The sequence below is a fragment of the Schistocerca serialis genome, chromosome 7 (assembly GCF_023864345.2).
Source record: "Schistocerca serialis cubense isolate TAMUIC-IGC-003099 chromosome 7, iqSchSeri2.2, whole genome shotgun sequence".
NCBI classification, from domain to species: domain Eukaryota; kingdom Metazoa; phylum Arthropoda; class Insecta; order Orthoptera; family Acrididae; genus Schistocerca; species Schistocerca serialis.
The window spans coordinates 575,843,552-575,865,802 of record NC_064644.1 but is presented as its reverse complement, the minus strand read 5'-3'; the positions used below and the strand labels follow the sequence as shown (position 1 = coordinate 575,865,802).

The 22,251-nt window shown below is 42.5% G+C and overlaps 1 protein-coding gene across 1 annotated transcript in view; it reads left to right on the top strand.

The window, feature by feature from the left end:
- Positions 1 to 5,120: 5,120 nt before the first annotated feature.
- LOC126412719 (aminopeptidase N-like) overlaps positions 5,121 to 22,251 on the top strand; it is a 276,843-nt gene continuing 259,712 nt past the window's right edge. Inside the window, exon 1 of the mRNA XM_050082437.1 lies at positions 5,121 to 5,159. Within this exon, the coding sequence (XP_049938394.1) occupies positions 5,131 to 5,159 (29 nt within the window). The 5' untranslated portion in view covers positions 5,121 to 5,130. The remainder of the gene's footprint in view (positions 5,160 to 22,251) is intronic.

Genomic DNA, 22,251 nt, shown 5'->3' with positions numbered 1-22,251 from the left:
TTCGGAAAGTGACATGCGTTGTATTCGGAATTCAAATTTATACCTTCGTAATTGGAAAATATGCAGCGTACATCTTGCTGCACATCAAACGTCTTTCAAAACCTGTCCCCCCCCGCCCCAATTTCGTTTTCTAAAGTGTCGGGGAATTCTATGTCAGTATATAAAACCATAAACATTCAAAGGATTGATGAGTTTTACAGTGCCAAGGAAGAATATACTGTCACTTAACACGGAAAAAGTGCATTTTCACCCGGGACACCCGGGAGAAAGTGTATTTTTAACCCGGAAATCCGGGAAAAATACGGGAATTTTTTTCCTTGTCCACGTATACACCCTGTTATACAAATGAAATAAATTCTATTCGTGTCTAACGTGGAATTTAAAGTAGTCTGGGGCGGCAGTGAGAACTCGGATCGATGAGGGAGGCATGCGAGGGTAGTGCGTGCAGCTGTGTGAACCACTGTGCTGAGGTGGCTAATGCACCCGTCTAGTATGCAGGAGACCCTGGGTTCGATGACTTGCCTCAGTACAAATTTTCACTCGCCGCTTTAGTCTGCGTAGAAAAAATCATATCTGTAGGAGTCCAGTAAAGTCTCTGAACTGTGTCATTTCATTTCTATTTTAATGTGTTTAATTTATAATGGAAACGAATTTTGTATCGACAAAAATCATCGTTCTGATTACGAGGTTAGAGCTAACTTTTTGCGTGAAATTATCTACTCACCTTACAGAAAAGACACACTTTTATATCTTGCGATCGTGATTCTGCTCGCATTGAGAAACGAAAGAGGACCAATGTGTGTGAAGTTCCGAAAGATTTAGTTAGGCTCATCTCTGAATCTAAATGCACACCACCATTCACAGTGACTCTTGCGCACGAAAGAATTGGTGAAAAAAATGTGAAATTCGCCAGTGTATTTTTATTTATATTAAAGCCATTGCAAACGAAACGTTCCATTTTCTTCAAATTTTGTATTACTTTGTTCTTAAAGCTGTTGCTGAAAAATAAAAACATATACAGTATATGACATATAACTGTGTAGTTGTGTTGTGATCCCCAACTTTTATGCTGCTTCTCTAAAACTGCTATAGACATTTTATTGATTATATCGAAATCAGATTTTTAGCGCCAGATCCGGTATTTATTTGCATGCCACAAATATTTACTCACCTCTGAAAACATTATTGAGGGTTCGATTTCTGTCAGGTGTGGTAGGAAACTTTTTATTAGAGGCGCATGAACTATAGCGCATGACAATTGAGAGGGTCATGTGAACAGAAACAGAGAGACGTAGAGGGAGAGAGAAGAGACGTAGAGGGAGAGAGAGAGAGAGAACGGAGTGGGAAGGTAGGGGGGAGGAACCGAAATGTGACAGAGATGAGATCGCCGATAAGAGAGGGTAAGGACCGTATGTTTTGCCAAACGTTACCTAGTCAACCTTTCACGGAACGAGAAAATGTACGTGGGCGGATAGCTGGATAGCTGGTGACGTCACAGGGAGGAATTCCACTACATTTCAAAGCGCGAAATGAAGAATCTGGCATGCGAAATTTTTGCCTCGTGCACAGGAGCGTGGCCAATACGATTGCAAGGTCAGTTTTACGTCACAATTAGAACTAGGAGAGCCGGCCGCGGTGGTCTCGCGGTTCTTGGCGCGCAGTCAGGAACCGTGCGACTGCTGCGGTCGCAGGTTCGAATCCTGCCTCGGGCATGGATGTGTGTGCTGTCCTTAGGTTAGTTAGGTTTAAGTAGTTCTAAGTTCTAGGGGACTGATGACCACAGCAGTTGAGTCCCATAGTGCTCAGAGCCATTTGAACCAACTAGGAGCCGCCATATTGTCTGAATGTAAATTCCCGCCTGATGTGAATATAAGTATTTCAAAGCATCAGCAGATTGTCGATTTGTCGAGGTCGCGTCCTTTTAGCTACGATTTGTTGCTTATAAGGACCGCTAGTGATAACAGTGGCATGCGTTGCTTTTCCTCTGCTTTGAATAGCAAGCACATTGTGTGAGTTTTGAAGGGGTGAAACCGGGGGGGGTCAGAGTCTTCTTAAATTTCTTCTTTGTGGGTGTCGTAGGCGTACACTCGTCATCACTTGTAATGTCTTCCGAAGAAGATGCCTTCTAACGCTCGTAGAACTGGATTTCTCTAGAAAATTATCACCACTTTTCTAGCAAACAGCTGGTGAAAAATGACGATCTGGAAACGCATTCCTATTCACAGGCCAAATTCCTAGTGAGCGGAAGAAGGCACTACTCCGATAGTCCAACTGCTGCTGCTCGGCCGTACGCTTCATTCCACAGTCCAGATACCGAAAACTGTGTTACGGTTTTACCCGCGTATTCAGGTAACCACTTGTCCTCGGGCTTGAATGAAGTAGGTGTGAAGAGGTGCAAAACACGAAACATCAAGTGGTTCCAGCCTGTTGGTAGTGTGCCAGGTAATTGTAACACGATAATACCATTATCAGGAGCGTACACGATCGCCTCTAGATACGTGCTGTGTGACCATCAAGTAGCAGACGCACGGGCGAATCGTTGGTACACTTGATACGGTTTTTGAAGTGTTTGAGCCACGACAAAAACAATTCAGAATTAGTGTAGCCAGTTTCTGAGGTGTTACCTAGCATTTCCTGATGCGGCACCGGTTTCAAGTTCTCGCTGCCTCCTCCTACGCTCGAACATAATCGTAGGTGGAATAAAGCGTCCAGCAGCATTGACAGCGCATACAGCTGTGGTGTTAACTCCTCGCTCCTCGCTTGTCATATGTCCCATTTGGTGCTTGCCTTTCTGCGCGATGACGTTTTGTTTGCTTTTTTGAACCGTCGTTTTGCCATCTCGAAGATCTAAAAACTTTCCGCGTACCCATAACTTACTATAAAAGTACACTTCAATATTATTTGTCACGAGCGTGTCCTAAACTGGACTGGTCCAAATTACGAAACAGCATTGATCCAGCTTTGGACTACTGGACGCCATATAAGTAAAGGTAACGGCACAGGAATAGAAAAAATTAAATTCTAGTTATGCGATGTGTAATCATTAACTAATGAATGGCACTTACGAACTATACCGCAGCTAATTTATTTACTTGTCTGCAGCTCGTGGTCGTGCGGTAGCGTTCTCGCTTCCCACGCCCGGGTTCCCGGGTTCGATTCCCGGCGGGGTCAGGGATTTTCTCTGCCTCGTGATGACTGGGTGTTGTGTGATGTCCTTAGGTTAGTTAGGTTTAAGTAGTTCTAAGTTCTAGGGGACTGATGACCATAGCTGTTAAGTCCCATAGTGCTCAGAGCCAATTTATTTACTTACTCGTATTGTATAGAGAAAAGCTTACGATTTGTAGTACAACACTTGCAGGAAGAACGAAGAAAATACACTACTGGCCATTAAAATTGGTACAATAAGCAGAAATGCAGATGGTAAACGGGTATTCATTGGACAAATGTATTATACTAGAACTGAAATGTGATTACATTTTCACGCAATTTGAGTGCATACATCCTGAGAAATCAGTACCCAGAACAACCACATCTGGCCGTAATAACGGCCTTGATACGCCTGGGCATTGAGTTAATCAGAGCTTGGTCGGCGTGTATAGGTACAGCTGCCCATGCAGCTTCAACACGATACCACAGTTCATCAAGAGTAGTGACTGGCGTATTGTGAAGGGCCAGTTGCTCGGCCACCACTGACCAGACGTTTTCAATTGGTGAGAGATCTGGAGAATGTGCTGACCAGGGCAGCAGTCGAACATTTTCTGTATCCACAGAGGCCCGTACAAGACCTGCAACATGCGATCGTGCATTATCCTGCTGAAATGTAGGGTTTTGCAGGGATCGAATGAAGGGTAGAGCCACGGGTAGTAACACATCTGAAATGTAACGTCCACTGTTCAAAGCGCCGTGTATGCGAACAAGAGGTGACCGAGACGTGTAACCAATGGCACCCCATAACTTCACGCCGGGTAATACGTCGTTACAGCCATGCGGATAAGATGCCTGTCATCTCGACTGATAGTGATACGAGGCCGTTGGGATCCTGCACGGCGTTCCGTATTACCCTCCTGAACCCACCGATTTCATATTCTGCTAACAGTCATTGGATCTCGACCAACGCGAGCAGCAATGTTGCGATACGATAAACCGCAATCGCGATAGGCTACAATCGGACCTTTATGGAAGTCGGAAACGTGATGGTGCGCATTTCTCCTCCTTACACGAGGGCATCACAACATCGTTTCACCAGGCAACGCCGGTCAACTGCTGTTTGCGTATGAGAAATGGGTTGAAAACTTTCCTCATGTCAGCACGTTGTAGGTGTCGCCACTGGCGCCAACCTTGTGTGAATGCTCTGAAAAGCTAATCATTTGCATATCACAGCATCTTCTTCCTGTCGGTTAAATTTCGCGTCTGTAGCACGTCATCTTCGTGGTGTAGTGTACATTAACGTCACCTGTTCTCACTTCAATGCCTCATGTCGACTGCCCGCTGTGCTACTTGACCTCGACAGCATTTCTCACCAGTAGAGCCAACTCTCAAGTTTAAAGTTACCGACACACAGTGAAATACGAAGGTCGGCCAACTTAGACGACGGTGCGACTTCGGTAACTCTCCGCTATTATTATATATCTTGTTTACGATTGCCAAATATGAGCTGCTAGCTCGATATGGGCACAGGAAAATAAAAATATGGAAAGTGAGATGCGTCGTCTTCGTTTATAGATGCATGTCGTCTGTCACCTACACGAAGGCCGAAAACGTAACATTTTACTTTATTACGATGCTTACGGTAACGACGTCACAGTAACTCGAGACCGATACCGCAGGACCCTGCCGGCAGCGGAGAGTCGCAGCGCCGTGACGTTCGAGACGACGCAGCCGATGCCCACCTACCTGGTGGGGGTGGTGGTCTACGACACGGAGACCTTCACCGCCGACGAGAGGCCGGCCTCCGAGTCGTGGGGCGCCCTGCGGGTCTGGTCGAGGCAGGACACGGCCGACCAGCGCGGCCTGGCGCAGGACGTGGCCGCCGCCGCGCTCGACTACCTGGGCGGCCTCTTCCCGGACTTCTTCCGGTACATGGTACCCAAGATGGACCAGGTCGCAGTCCCGGACTTCTACTTCGGTGCCATGGAGAACTGGGGGCTCGTCACGTACAGGTAGGTACTTAGGTACGGCGTCTGCTGTACGACGCTATCCTTACATCTACTGGTCGGAGCAGAGAAAGCGCGCGTTTTTTTAACTGCAAGCATTCAGTGGGGAGTGGGGGTGTCGACCTCGGGCCACCTCTGACGGACATGTCGATCAATTTTTTTTATTTTATTTTATTTTTTTTATCTTTTCAAACGGTCGTTCTGTGGTCACTCTTCGACGTCTTTTCCACAGAAATATTTATGGATCGAGACAACGTATTCCACTGGGTCGAGGCGTTTGGGAGTACTGGCTCTGCGATGAAGAAAAAACCATCTAGTTTTCCCAAATCAGTCCCAACTTCGGAAAATGTAGATAAGAGTGACAGGAGCAGTTCTCACGAGCCCAAAACGATCTGCTAGGCCAGGGGTCTCCAAAGTTTTTAGTCCGCGGGCCACATTGACTCCTCCACGAAGTCATAAGGGCCAAGATCTACCTAGTGGGATTAAAGCACCCTAGCACTCCATGATCACCGTAATGTAAGGCTGAAGGAAAGATGAAATCGCAAAAATCTAAGGTTGTGGGAATAGCTAGCACTGAAACGAACTACGATTTTTATTTAATTACATAATTTTGATTGGTGGACGTACTTGACCGAAATTCTGGCTTATTTTCTTCTGGAGAATTTCACCGACAAAGAAGTGTGTCACTGTACATTCTTCAAGAAAGCGTCCTGTAAAGTTAACGAAATCTCAAAATCATTGTTAGCAACACTATTACTGCAAGACGTAACAGAGGTAGAGTATGTCAACGCATTGTTATTTCAAGCGGCGCAACAATAAGTTTAGTTACGTAGTCATGTAACGAGCAGCAGAGCCAATGTCGCGGTGTATTGGTCCCGATAGGCCTCGAAACTCAATTGTTGGCAGTATAGGTACCACCTCAAATATTTGGCGGGCCGGATACCGGGGATGTCCGGCCAGCTAACGCGGGCCGGCTTGCCGGCTCTCGTAGGCCAGTTTCGGCCCGCGGACCGTAGTAGTTTGGAGACCCCTGTGCTACGCGACAGGCTGTATAGTCCGTGAGACGAGTGATTGGTACTGACAGTTCCGGCGGGCAGACGGCGCTGTTGCCGAACGTGGCTCACAGCACGCGGCGCCCTGTCTGCTACACGCATTCTCTAGCAGCAGAAATAAAAGCGAGACAAAATACAAGTCGTATTGGTACGCGTGAATTTATTTAAAGTTGATGCTTGAAATATATTAACTCTAAAACTGATAAGAGCTATTTAGTACAAGTATCTAAGATGTTGAAACATAATAAAGTTATTTGTTAAACTTCACAACTGAAATGGAAACTATTTTCGCAAGCCGGCCGAAGTGGCCGTGCGGTTATAGGCGCTGCAGTCTGGAACCGCGAGACCGCTACGGTTGCAGGTTCGAATCCTGCCTCGGGCATGGATGTGTGTGATGTCCTTAGGTTAGTTAGGTTTAACTAGTTCCAAGTTCTAGGGGACTAATGACCTCAGCAGTTGAGTCCCATAGTGCTAAGAGCCATTTGAACCATTTTTTTATTTTCGCAAGTTGTTGAACATTAGCAGTTTTGGTTTCCATTGTTAAGTATTAGCATTATTAATTTGTTCTACGACAAGCTACAGAATAATTGGTCAGTGTATTAAGAGTTATAATCTGAAGAAAGTACTCACAATATGATGATCTGGTTGTAGATCGATAGCAAACTCCCTCCTTACATTCCTGAATACGTTGTAGTTACTGTAATGGAAAAACACCACTCACATCACTGTCAGAATCTGATTTGACATTGTCTTCCTCAGCACTACTCGAACTATCACTGCTCTCTCCCAGATGTATAATTAAATTTTCGATGCATTCTTCCACAACCCCTTCGGTTTTGGCCGCCTCTCTGATGGCACTTGCAGTGCTGTTTACAATTATAGCCCACGCCTCGCTTGTCACTTTATTGATAGCTGCGCCGGCCGCGGTGGTCTCGTGGTTCTAGGCGCGCAGTCCGGAACCGTGCGAGTGCTACAGTCGCCGGTTCGAATCCTGCCTCGGGCGTGGATGTGTGTGATGTCCTTAGGTTAGTTAGGTTTAAGTAGTTCTAAGTTCTAGGGGACTTATGACCACAGCAGTTGAGTCCCATAGTGCTCAGAGCCATTTGAACCATTTTATTGATAGCTGCTGGAAGGGGAGTTTCCACTTCAGAGATCGTGAATTTTTTATTGTTTGCAGCAATGTAATTTTTTATCTGCGCCCACACTCCTTCAATTGCATTGAAGTGACAGTGGTATGGAGGAAGCCGAACGATTTCATGCCCGTGCCTTTTAGCAATCTCGTCAATTACGTATGTTGGAAATTGGGGTTTCTTTTGTGCCACAATTTCGAGCAGTTCCGCATTCCTTAAATCTTCTCTGAAATCTACTTTTCGCCGTTTCAACCACTGAATGATATCGTCTTTTTTTGTTACCAAGGTTGGTGCCTTATCGTGAACAACGGAATGATAAGGCGCATTGTCCATAACAATCACTGATGGACTTGTCAGATTCGTCATAAGCGATGTCTCGAACCATTCTTGAAATACTACACTGTTCATTTCTCCATGGTAATCTCCCGTCTTTTATGACCGAAACATTTTCAAGCAGTTTGGCACAAAACCTTTCGATGTTCCTGCATGTAAGACAATAATACGCCCTCCTTTGCCAACAGGCATTGCCATTGTCCCCTCGGGCGTTGCATCATTCCAGCCTCTACGTAAAGAATGGCTGGCATTGACCCAAGTTTCATCTAACCACACTATATTTTCGAATTCCACACCCATGATCCTGCGCAGAAATCTGCACCGCCATGCAACTACATCTGGCCTTTTCATTAATATTTTGCGTCCGTTAAACAGTGAATAGCTGAAGCCTATGTCTTTCAACACTGTACGCAATGAAAATTTGCTCCCTTTAAAAAGATCGTCTTTCTGAAGCGACACCTGTAATTTAGATAGAGTGGGATGTTCCCTTCTCTTATAATAGCTGTATATATGACGACGAATAGCGTCTTTCTGAAAATCGTCCAAAGCTGTCACCTGCTTATTTCTCGGCCGCTTCTTTCCTGGTGTGTGCAGCTTTGTTGTGCCACTCTCGTCACAATCTACACTATACTGTTCTTTCCCTATCTTTACAACAGTGTTCTTACTTATTTTCAATGCTGCTGCAGTTCTCTTCACAACCTGAACAACAGGAATTAAGGGCCCACCTTTGTCCTTTTCTTTCTCAAAGTAATCCCTCACAGAGCACAGGAATTCACGGGCCTGGGTTTGTAGCACACTTTTCTTCCTCCGTTTCACTTCCTGTGTTGGGCTGGTATTACCCGCCGCACTAGACATTGTTTACAACGAAACATAAACAAAGAAACACTAAAAACAACAAAAACGAAATTAACTGCGAATTCAACTTCAGACAAACGACGAACGACCGCACCGCCTGCACGCGAGGCACTGGTAAGTTTCATAAGCGCGCGCGACCGGGTTTCAGAGCGGCAACGTGGCCCTTGCTACCCGCTCAAAGTCAGGCCGTCATTGGCTGCCTGCCTGCGGTCGCTAGGCAACGGAAAGACGCTACCGAGCTGTCAATACCAAAGACTCGTCTCCCAGACTATAGTGTCAGGTGGTGTCTTTCACCTCGTCACATCTCGCGACTGTACCGAGCGAGGTGGTGCAGTGGTTGGCACAATGGACTCGCATTCGGGAGGACGACGGTTCGAAACCGCGTCCGGCCCTACAGATTTAGGTTTTCCGTGATTTCCCTACATCGTTCCAGGCAAAAATGCTGGGATGGTTCCTGTGAAACAGCACGGCCGACTTCCTTCCCCGAGCTTGTCCTGCGCCTCTAATGAACTCCACGTCGACCGGACTGTAAACCCAATATTCCTTCCTTTTTATGTCACTATACAGCCACACAAAATTATGATCGTCCAGAAGATAAGTGAAAGGAGTTTTGTGCAACGCAAAGAATTTTGTGGCATAACTTTTAGCTCAGGAGGTGACTCTTCTGTAACATATACTACGAGATGGGGCCTCTGAGACTCCTGTGTTTAAGCTAAGTTTTAAGGTGCTAATTATTTCAAATTTTTAATTTAAGTTATATGGCACTTATTTTACAATTATTTAAGTGTTGTTTAAGGGGGGATGTAACGGAAAATTTAAACATTTATTTAAAAAGTCATTACAGCCATATTTATTTATGTACAAATCTAAAATTTGGCATGTGTAAAGCAAAAGATCTGTGTTTTGGAGGAAAAATATAATAAAATATGCGGAATTAATATATTGCCAGAAACTTGAATATTTAATTTTTTTATTGTCATTTTTATAAAAAGCCATAAGGTAAATTCTAATCATGCAATTAATATGAAAATTTTATTGTAGTGCTCTGAGAAAGTTATAAGACCACTGAACTACAGTTATTAATTTATGTTACAAATCGTATCATTAACAAAGTTTTTAATTTTGCACATCCAAAATTAACTTTCATCTAAAAATCAGAACGTAATTGCAGGATCTCGTATTTTTTAGTTCCAGGGAGTCAGCAACACGTTGCGAACAGTTCCTGAAAATTTCATAGCATTAGCGCATATACTTTTTGAGAAAAGGCTTCCAATAACGTAAAAAATTAAAACAGAGAAAATGAGGTTCAAAGATTCTCTTCTCATACTTCTACATCTAATAAGCTTACATCAGTTTTAAAATCCTCCATACTGACACTCCTCATCCTCCAGGTTTCTCTTCTCTCCCTTCGAATCTGCCTGGCCTATGTTTGCAGGTAAGACACGGATCTGTTGGCTTTCTTGACCCTGCTCTCGTCTATGGTGTAAGATGTTTTTGTTGTAAACACAGCAGTATCTATACCAACTCTCTTCACCACTTCAATTCTGCCTTTATTTCCATTATTGTAACATAAAACAGCATCACAGACATGTTTTGAGTTCTTCAGGTCCACAGAATGTCCTTTTTGAGCATCTAATCCAAATTAAATTATTGAGGCTTTCATTGGCATTTTGTATCTTTCCATGAAGACACTTCCTCAATAATTCAGGGTTTGTAAGAAACCTGAATGTGGGCGTAATAGCATTCATAGCTGGTTCTGGTAATGAGTGTTTACGTGAATACGTCTCATTTCTGTTGTTGAACGTACACCAATCGTCTTTCAGACACATATGAGGCATTGGTGTTTGGTCAGTGGATAGTTTGTGGAAAAAAATTCCCACACAGCACGCTTTATTGCCTCTAAATTACGTGTGTTTTTCTTGATAGCTCTCCCATAAAATAACTGATGATAACCAATTTCGTTCAGAGTAATCCTCCCTTTTCCTCCCAGAGATTTTCAATCCTCAAGTAATACACCTTTCTTCTTTTTCAGCAATCGACGAAGCCTACCGCCAAGCCTCTTTTGGATGTGGCCAACACATTCCAACTGTTCTATTGTTGTACTGTACGGATTTTTATCTGTTACAGCTTTGAACGAATAGGAGTCCCAATCACCAAGGTATTCAGTATATCTCTGGTACTCAGATCTGGAGAACATCCTCACAACTGCAGCAGCTTCCATGCCCCCACTTGAGCCACTATAATTTTTAGAGCTTGCTACTGCTTGCTTTTCTTGCCACAGTTTCGCACTGTCTTCATCGTTGGACATATTCCTTGTTGCACACTGGTGGCAGTATTTAGACATAATTTCTACATCTAAACCTTTACCTGAGTCAACATCAATAACAGATGCAACTTCATACAGAGATGTGTGACCCCTTTTCATCCAGGTCCCATCTACAGACATACGCAGGCCAGTAACATTTGTAGGAGATTCACTGTCATGAATATCTGCCCCAGAATCCATTTCTTTCTGGCTTATTTCCACCAATTCCTCCACTGCTTTCGTCATAGAAACTTTGGCAGTATCGCATACAAATGGTTCAAATGGCTCTAAGCATTGTGGGACAACATCGGAGGTCATCAGTCCCCTAGACTTAGAACTACTTAAACCTAACTTAACCTGAGGACATCACACACATCCATTCCCGAGGCAGGTTTCGAAACTGCGAGCGTAGCAGCAACGCGGTTCCAGACTGAAGGGCCTAGAACCGCTCAGCCACAGCGACCGGCTATCGCATACAACATCAGACATTCCTTTATTTTTTCAAACCTTACACAAGGTGGAGGTACGTTCAGAAAACCACACAATAAATTACCTCCTTCCGTGTCCTGACCAAGGCATCTCAGAGAATATTCTAACCTAAAATTGCTTTTATAGGTACCAGTGTCAGTTTTTTTGGAGGAGGGAAGCGAAAATTCATAGCCAAACGAATTACAAATTAATTAAGCTATTCCCACTCTTCCTTCTTCAACAATAATCATGCATTCCGTATTTTTACAGCTAACACGTGAACATGACAACTTTGTAGCCTGGCAGAGAAGCTTTAAATCAATAAGTCTGAATCAAGTGGAATTCATATCGTCATCATTCACGCACCTGTACAATTCTTCTGCTGAAGCTGAGAGCTTATGTTCTTCATTTCGAGCTGCTTCCTCTTTTTTGTTGGTAAACCGATTTCCATGAAATCTCCGTTTCCTAAACACAGCTTTTCCGCCACCCATTACGCATAAATCTTGACTTCCACGTAAAGGTTTGCGAATTCAACCTTCCACCTATTAATATGTAAATGTGTTAGTATTGTCAAAACGTAAATAAACCACATGCAAGAAAGTTTCCAGGCAAAGATATAGATGCCAGCCGTACATATAGATATCACCCAAAGATATTGAAAGAAATTCCGTTGAAGCAAGCAGTTTCCCAAATGTTGGAAGAGGTGGGAGTGACCGCCAGAGCACAGTTAATCAGTTTAAAAACTTAAAGGCATTTCTAAAGCTGCTTCATGATAAAATTAACATACAACATAGAATAAACTGTGTAGATCAAGAAAGTAATATTTTTGAAAAATCGATTTTTTTGGACCGAAATCAATTACATCCCCCGTTAAGCACTCCTTGTCGATTTTATTGCACAAAACAAAGGTTGCCGTATTTTACTTCTTATCACGCAAAATCACCAGTGTAGTTTTTTAAACAGTATGCGTAAACGAAATGTTAGAAATGAATTTTACGTCCTGAACAATTAAAGTATCTTCGTAGCAAATAAAATTTTACATAAAACTAAATTCCAGCATTTAAAATTCGGCCTAGAAATTTCTCTCGATAGGTACAAAAATCGAAAAATTGACATTTAACTGCTGGAATCTACATTTTTTTCTTATCACCACTCAGTCGCATTTGATCTGTATGATCCACTGCTAGCCGAACTGTGGTCGCTGGCTTTTGCAAAATCGTCGTCTTTTTATTCTATTACATCTTTGTCCATCCACGGACTAACATTTCGTCAGACTTAGAATCGTAAAAATCCGACGCACCTGCGAACACATTTGGTAATATACGGACGAAAACAGTTAGGTACTGCTCGAGGCACAATTTACGAGACCCCCAGCACACCTCCTAACACGTATCAACAAAGAAGATTATAAAGCAACCGACAAGAATATATTGTACGGTTGGCGATTTAAGGAGCGTAGGGGGACGGTAATAACATTCGGTTAGAACTGACTTTGGAGAGCGAGTTCGAAAATTTTCTCACGGTCTCGAGGATGCACACCTCGCGAGCTGAGAGACAACTGACGCTATTACGACGGAAGACGCACAAATCCCAATAATGATGAGTGCTGAAGCCCGTTTCCATCTACATGATTACGTTAAGTTGCAGAACTGCTGGTACAGGGCGTTCGTATGTAACGACAGTGTGGTGCCGTGTCCACTTTTTTGACCGGGGCGGGGGGTGCAGTTATTGTGACATCAGCAACCCCTACATCAAAATATTAAACAACTTTCTGGGTACAGAACTTGAAACGCATGTGGTGCCCACTGGATGGTGTGCCACAGCTCGCACGGAGAGAGCATCCGTGGAAGTGGTTTGACAAATGTTTCCTGGACTCGTCATTTCACAATACGGCAGAGTTTCTCGCCCAGCACGCTCGCCCGTGATTTCCTTTTTTGGGACTGCCTGAAATCCAAAGTATACGTGAATGAGCGCCCACAGTAGACGCCCTGAAAATTTCCGTTCATCGAGAAACTGATGCCGTGACGAACGAAATATTGGAAAAAGGTTTGCAGGTCACGAAGGAGAGGCTCCGAATTACCGTCCGCGATTAATGATCTCATTTAATGACATTATTTTCCGGAGCTAATTAATGTACACAAATTTAAACATTGCAATAAAAATATTACAGGGTTCACACGTTTCGTAAAAGAGCTTAAAAGTAGTTAATTTTTATGCTGCACAGTAAAAGTGCTTATTTTGTCCTTATTTTAAATTACGGTTCTTACAAGTCCTTATTTTTATCGTCGCAATTATGTTAAAACTTAAAAATCGATTAATTTGCCGAAGTTAAGAAGGTGAAAAAAGGCTGCATCGATAGGTCGAAGGTGAAAGCAGCGGCGTGACGTGTAGGGCGAGAGGGCTGAGGCTATCCCCGCCGCAGGCGTGTTCAATAGAGTGGTGGTACGACTACACACAGTACTGCCAACTGACACCATTTGCTGTATATAAACTCATTGCTGCAGTGCCGCTAGTGGGAGGTACTACACGTTGGCAGTAACGGCAAGGAGCACGGAAACATTGACTATTTTTCATTTTATTGACTTCTATAAACATTGTAACCATCACAGTTTAAATGTATTGGTGCACCTACGCCATTCCGTGCAGAGAGGACTATAAAAATTAATGTGACGTACTTGCTTCAACTGCTTGCATAAGAAAAACGTTTATCGAAGATCAAGCAAACGTGCAGTGAAGGATATTGCTGGTAAGTTTTTAAAGAATTTGCCTTAATTCTATTACAATGATACTATTAAATTTTATTATAAAGGTGCTACATGGAAGTTATCATCTGCTTGTGCATGTTTCTTTTATTCTTGATCTCAATACAGCATTGAGTGCAAGTATTGTCAGTAAAGAAAAAGTGCTTAACAGTCCTTAATTTTTATTTGGTGTGGTGTCACCGCCAGACACCACACTTGCTAGGTGGTAGCCTTTAAATCGGCCGCGGTCCGTTAGTATACGTCGGACCCGCGTGTCGCCACTATCAGTGATTGCAGACCGAGCGCCGCCACACGGCAGGTCTAGACAGACTTCCTAGCACCCGCCCCAGTTGTACAACCGACTTTGCTAGCGTTGGTTCGCTGACAAAATACGCTCTCATTTGCCGAGACGATAGTTAGCATAGCCTTCAGCTACGTCATTTGCTACGACCTAGCAAGGCGCCATTACCAGTTACTATTGATACTGTGCACCATGTACCGTCAAGAGCGACGTTCACCATTAATGGATTAAAGTTAAGTATTCCGTCAGCTACGTCCGTTTTTTCTAATTTCCTTGTCCTGTTCCAGACCTCACGCCAGCCTGCGTGAGCTAAAAGGCGTGCCTTTCGGCTTCCTCTAGTAACACGGTGTTGGCTCTCCTGCCAACCACAACATTTGGTACATTCAGTACGAACCCTGTAATTATTATTTAATATAAAACAATTTTTCTATGAATGAAATAAGTGAAGTAATTTAGATAGAGAGTACTTTCCAATGTAGCAAATATTAGGGCTTCGTCCCATACCACTTGTATGTAAAGGACACAAACAATGTCTCTCCGCATATTGTAATTACGCTGTCAAGTAATTAACGGTTCAGAGAAAATCTGAGTCTCGTAACAATTAAATACCCCACTCATACGGTTATAGTTGGTGGGGGTTTCAACCTTCCCTCGATATATTGGCAAAAATACTTGTTCAAAACCGGTAGTAGGCAGAAAACATCTTCCGAGATTGTCCTAAATGCTTTCTCCGAAAATTATTTCGAGCAGTTAGTCCACGAACCCACACGAATTGTAACTGGTTGCGAAAACACACTTGACCTCTTAGCCACAAACAATCCAGAGCTAATAGAGAGCATCATGACTGATACAGGGATTAGTGATCACAAGGTCGTTGTAGCTAGGCTCAATACCGTTTCTTCCAAATCCACCAGAAACAAACGCAAAATAATTTTATTTAAAAAAGCGGATAAAGTGTCACTAGAAGCCTTCCTAAGAGACAATCTCCATTCCTTCCGAACTGACTATGCAAATGTAGACGAGATGTAGCTCAAATTCAAAGATATAGTAGCAACAGCAATCGAGAGATTCATACCTCATAAATTGGTAAGAAATGGAACTGATCCCCATGGTACCTAAAACAGGTCCGAACGCTGTTGCAGAGGCAACGGAAAAAGCATGCGAAGTTCAGAAGCGAAATCCCGAAGATTGGCTAAAATTTACAGACGCGCGAAATTTGGCACACACTTCAATACGAGATTTCTTTAATAGGTTCCACAACGAAACATTTGTCTCGAAATTTGGTACAAAATCCGAAGAAATTCTGGTCGTATGTAAAGTATACAAGCGGCAAGACGCAGTCAATACCTTCGCTGCGCAGTGCCGATGGTACTGTTACCGACGACTGTGCCCCTAAAGCGGAGTTATTAAACGCAGTTTTCCGAAATTCCTTCACCAGGGAAAACGAATGGAATATTCCAGAATTTGAAACACGAACAGCTGCTGGCATGAGTTTCATAGAGAAGATACCTTAGGGTTTGCGAAGCAACTCAAATCGCTTGATACGGGCAATTCTTCAGGTCCAAATTGTATACCGATTAGGTTCCTTTCAGATTACGCTGATACAATAGCTCCCTACTTAGCAATCATATACAACCGCTCGCTCACCGATAGATCTGTACCTACAGATTGGAAAATTGCGCAGGTCGCACCAGTGTTTAAGAAGGGTAGTAGGAGTAATCCATCGAACTACAGATCTATATCAGACGTCGGTTTGCAGTAGGGTTTTGGAGCATATACTGTATTCAAACATTATGAATCACCTCGAAGGGAACGATCTATTGATACGTAATCAGCATGGTTTCAGAAAACATTGTTCTTGTGCAACGCAGCTAGCTCTTTATTCGCACGAAGTAATGGCCGCTACCGACAGGGGAACTCAAGTTGATTCCGTATTTCCAGATTTCCGGAAAGCTTTTGACACCGTTCCTCACAAGCGACTTCTAATCAAGCTCCGGGTCTATGGGGTATCGTCTCAGTTGTGCGACTGAATTCGTGATTTCCTGTCAGGAAGGTCGCAGTTCGTAGTAATAGACGGCAAATCATCGAGTAAAACTGAAGTGATATCAGGTGTTCCCCAGGGAAGCGTCGTGGGACCTCCGCTGTTCCTGATCTATATAAATGACCTGGGTGACAATCTGAGCAGTTCTCGTAGGCTGTTCGCAGATGATGCTGTAATTTACCGTCTAGTAAGGTCATCCGAAGACCAGTATCAGTTGCAAAGCGATTTAGAAAAGATTGCTGTATGGTGTGGCAGGTGGCAGTTGATGCTAAATAACGAAGTGTAAGGTGATCCACATGAGTTCTAAAAGAAATCCGTAGGAATTATTACTCGATAAATAGTACAATACTCAAGGCTGTCAATTCAATTAAGTACCTGGGTGTAAAAATTACGAAGAACTTCAGTTGGAAAGACCACATAGGTAATATTGTGGGGAGGACGAGCGAAAGGTTGCGTTTCATTGGCAGGACACTTAGAAGATGCAACAAGTCAACTAAAGAGACACACTACACTCGTTCGTCCTTTGTTAGAATATTCCTGGGCGGTGTGGGATCCTTACCAGGTGGGATTGACGGAGGACATCGAAAGGGTGCAAAAAAGGGCAGCTCGTTTTGTATTATCACGTAATAGGGGAGAGAGTGTGGCAGATATGATACGCGAGTTGGGATGGAAGTCATTAAAGCAAAGACGTTTTTCGTCGCGGCGAGATCTATTTACGAAATTTCAGTCACCAACTTTCTCTTCCGAATGCGAAAATATTTTGTCGAGCCCAACCTACATAGGTAGGAATGATCATCAAAATAAAATAAGAGAAATCACAGCTCGAACAGAAAGGTTTAGGCGTTCGTTTTTCCCGCGCGCTGTTCGGGAGTGGAATGGTAGGGAGATAGTATGATTGTGGCTCGATGAACCCTCTGCCAAGCACTTAAATGTGAATTGCAGAGTAATCATGTAGATGTAGATGTAGATGTAGTAGAATGCCACATAAACAGCAACGGACCGACAACACTTCCCAAAGTTACATCTGTCAATATCTCTCCATTCGAGGGAACTAGCTGCAACCTACCTACTAAGACTACTAAGAAATCCTCAGTCCATTGACAAATTTTATGAGATACCACACAAGGTAATACTTTCATTTAGAAGCGCTGATGTATTACTGAGTCAAATGCTTTAAGGAAGTCTAGAATTACTGCAACCACCTCCCTGCCTCGATCCGTGTTTTTCAGGACGTCATATGAAAAACGTACGACTTTGCTTTTTAAAAACCTTGTGGTTACGATGGAAAAGGTCATTCTGTTTAAGAAGCCTCCTATTTTTAAGCTCTGAATATGTTATAAGATTCTGCGATAGATCAACCTTAAGAACAGACTTAGGGTAATATGCATTTTCGTACTTAAACATATATATCTCGAAAAATATTACTTCTAAGTAAGTGAAACTTGAGACTGTTGTGTACAACATAATGCTTGAAATTCCATGCAATTTTTGTTTGAAAATGCGCATTGGCGTACATTTTATAAGAATTCGAATTTTTAATTACCATTGTTTCTACAACGTATTCTCCTCGTAAACTGATCAGGCAATAAAAGTGGAATTTCACAGTTTACATATGCATAAGAATCTAATAAAACCTGTGGAACAGATTTTTGTTTAATGTCGAAGTTGCTTTGAAATTAATTTTTCAGTTCTGTGATACTCGGGACTGCTCTATTGCTCTCAAATTTTAGAGCAGAACTTTTCTCTGAGAAAAGATAACGGAAAAGTGTTGCAGAGGATTATTCAGTTACTAATTCTTAATGACTATGACAAATTTCGGGAAGTCAGCTTTTATAGTTCCTGAGAAAGGGTACATTAAAGCTCAAAAAGTCAGTTTACGGCAATTCGCATTTAAAATTTTTACTTCAATTTTTGACAATATTGCAATATTGTGGCTAAGAATTTGTGCGATGTTCTGTTGCTTTATGTGGTCACTAATAAAATGGTGCCTTATATCAATATGTTTTGTTCTAGCACTAGGGACATCATCTTTAGCTAGGTTAATGGCCCCTTTATTGTCATTGAAGATCGTTATGGGTTCCACTATTAAATTGGGTTCTCTTTCACATATTAATGTTCTTAGCCACAATATTAGTCACTTATGACTAATGCTGTCCACATCCATAACTTTCATTCCATTCCTCGTCTAATCTCTCCCCCTGCCCCCTTTCGCTTGCCAACTTTTGCATTTCTTGTTCTAGTGCCTGAAATTTGTCCAGTCGCGCTCCATCGATGCTTCTGAATATCTCCAGCGTGAACGCACCTGGATGGAAGACTAGTCTCTGCAGGCCTTAAACCTATCTGCATTTCCACTACTGAACACTAGACAGGCATCACATTCAGCTATCTTCACAGCAGCTGAGGACACTACTCTTTTTGGACAATGCACCCATATAAAGTGATTGTAGCCCTCATTTGTGTTCTGTGTTTACCCTTGTACACATTTTTTCAGCAGTTCAGGATTGGCTAGTGTTATAACTAGGAATGAAACAATAAATATGTCACCGTTCTACGGTTTATTGCCACAACACTGATACCAATAATTCAGTTTTCTTTTTTAATTTGTGGTAAAGTCTTATGGGATCAAACTGGTGAGGTCATCGGTCCCTAAGCTTACACACTACTTAATCTAACTTAACTAACTTACGCTAAGGGCAACACACACACCGATGCCCGAGGGAGGACTCGAACCTCGGACGGGGAGGAGCCACGCGAACCGTGACAAGGCGCCTTAGATCGCTCGGCTACCTCACGCGGGCAATAATTCTGTTACCAAGCGCCAAGTTGTAGATGAAAATCTGATGGAAAATTATATAAGTTGGTGGTGGCTATACCAATGTCCAGGAAGTACAAGTGGAACGCAGAATTCCCGCGAAAATCACAAGTTTGGTGACATACTAAGCCCAGTTAACGTTGTTCCAGTACAGCGTAAGTCCAGAGCGCAGCCGGATCATTAAACAGCACGTCCACAGCAGCGTAGCACTGCCTACTTGTGGAGTAGAAACATAGCACGATGAGAACTGGCTTGTAAATGTCAGTACCGGCGTTAAATAAGGCTCCACAGTTAACGGAGCCGGCGGCTGAGTCACTGTATATTCTGGGCGGCCAGTCGCCGACTTCCAGGTAAAATACATCGAACACAACACCCAAGGAACATTTAATTACATACTTAAAACAGAGCGTACAATAGCACAAGAGAGGTCTATAATATTCCACATGATGCACTCTGCCGCCGTTTCACACGAAATATATTGTTCACACATTTCCAACACCCCCATTTGAACATATATTTTGTGGCTTGCCTGCACAAGATAAACCAAATAGTTCCACAATTTTTTGAAACTTCTCTTTGTCCAAGGGTTTTGTCAGAAGGTCAGCAAACATCTCTTCTGTGCGCAGGTATTCCACGGCGATGCTCTGTTCCTTTATGTGGTCACGGATAAAATGGTGCCTTACAGCAATATGTTTTCTTCTAGCACTAGTGACATCATTTTAAGCTAGGTTAATGGCTCCTTCATTGTCATTGAAGATGGGTTCCACTATTAAATTGGGTTCTGTTTCACATAATAAAGTTCTTAGCCACAATGCTTCCTATGTGGTGTAAGATAGCGCCATATACTCGGCCTCTACGGTACTCAATGCAACAGTTTTTTGCTTTTGACAAGACCATGAAATGAGGCCTCCCATTAATTTAAAGCAACAGCCAGTAGTGGAGCGCCTATCTCCCAAGTTACTCCCCCAGTCTGCATCGCTGTAGCCTTCTAGTTTTGTATTACCTCCTCTATGGTATCTTAATTTGTTGTTTGAAGTTCCTTTTAGGTATTGAAATTTCCTTTTCAAAGCTTTCTAGTGCTTTTCCTTTGGGTCTCTGCAATGTCTGCTCACTGCATTAGTGTCAAAAGCAATGTTGGGTCGTGACGTTTGAGACAAATAGAACAGACTCCCTACCGATTCTAAATATTAAACATTCTTATCACATTTCACATCTGTTTCATTTACATTGGAGTAGTTATGGGTTTACAAACACTCATGTCAAATTTATTTAAAAAATTTTCTGTATATGATAACTGATTTATTCTCAATTCTTGTCTCTCTTCATCCTTAGTAATCTGCATACCTAAATAACGTTTAACTTCCCCCAAATCATGCACCTTAAACTTGTTTTGCAGCTGTTTCTCAAAAATTCTGATTTCACTTCCGTTTTCAGCCAGGATAAAGAAGTCGTCCACCCTTATTGCCGTTACTATTATCCGTTCTCTTTCCCTTTTATAGCATATACTGGGATCTGCCTTAGATTGCTTCATATTCATATTTATTAGAGTTTTATGTAAACACCGATTCCAGCAATGTCCACTCTAAGTCCATAAATAGTTTTTCACAAACGCCAAATCTTTCCATTTTCCGATCTCGTTTTCATAGCTTCTCTTGGTGGGATGACATGCATCTCCTCCTCCAGTTTCCAATTTAAATATGTTGTTTTACAACCATATGATGAAGTGTTAAATTTAGTTTTGCTCCCAGGGATAAAAGATATCTCAATGAGGCATACATGACTTCGGATGAAAAAGTTTCTTTGTAATCTACACCTTGTTTTTGCGAATATCCTTTTATTACAAGTCGTGCTTTATATCTTGGTGATAAATTTTCGGAGCTCTTCCAAGTGAATACGCACCTTGCCTGTAATGGCTTCTTATCTGCTGACGTATTTACCCATTCAAAGGTTTCGTTCTGAGATAAAGATTCCATTTCTCTCTCCATCGCTTCTTTCCATTCTTGAGAGCTTGGACCGCTCATTGTTTCTTCTGCTGTTGCTGGCTCATCATTAAAAGACAGGGCTGCATACAGTTCAAAATCCGGATATTCTTTCGGTTTTGGTACGCGAGAAGAACGCCTTACGTTGTTCTCTTCATTTTGTTTGTCCTCAAACTCATTGTCATCATAAATAGTCTCCATATGCCTTTGACTGTCCTCTTCCTGTTCTTCACTTTCTCTTTCTTCACATAAGGTTTCACTCTTGGAACTAGGTGCAGCTGACTTAGTAGTCTTGCCCTCTTCAGAGTCCTTTCTATTTTAAAAGAATATTACATTTCTGCTTGTAACTGTCCTTTTATTCAGAGGATCCAGTAATCGGTAGCCCTTTGAATTCTCATAATAGCCAAAAAAATATACTATTCAGCTTTTGGGTCCCATTTTCCTCTTAGCTGTTTTGGAATGTGCGCCATTGCATCACACCCAAAAACCTTTATATTGCTTGGGTCAGGTTTCCTTCCTACCCAAATGTCATAGGGAGTTTTATTTCTTAATACTTTTGTGGGTGATCTATTTTTCAAATATACGGCCTTTGATACTGCCTCTGCCCAAAAATCTTTTGATAATCCAGCATCAGTTATCATGCTCCTTGCTGTTTCGGCAATCGTCCTATTAGTCCTCTCCCCAACCCCATTTTGAGTTGGCTGTACCGTATGATAGTTTGCTGCCTGATTCCCATTTTTGCCAGAAGTGTCTTCAATTTCTGGTTGATATTCTCTTCCGTTATCAGCCCTAACGATCTTAGTCTTCATTCCCGTCCACCTTTCGACCATATTACAATATTCCTCAAAAATGTACTCACTTGGTCTTTGGAACTAAGAAAATAAACATGAATATATCGTGAATAATCGTCAATAAATGAAAGAAAATAATGGCTCCCACCTATGGATTCACACTCTAACAGGCCACATACATCTGTATGGATTAATTGTGAGACCTCTGTAGATTTACTTTTACTAGTCTTAAAAGATAGCCTCGCTTGTTTTCCTTTTATGCATATCTCACTAGGGTCCTTTGTCATACT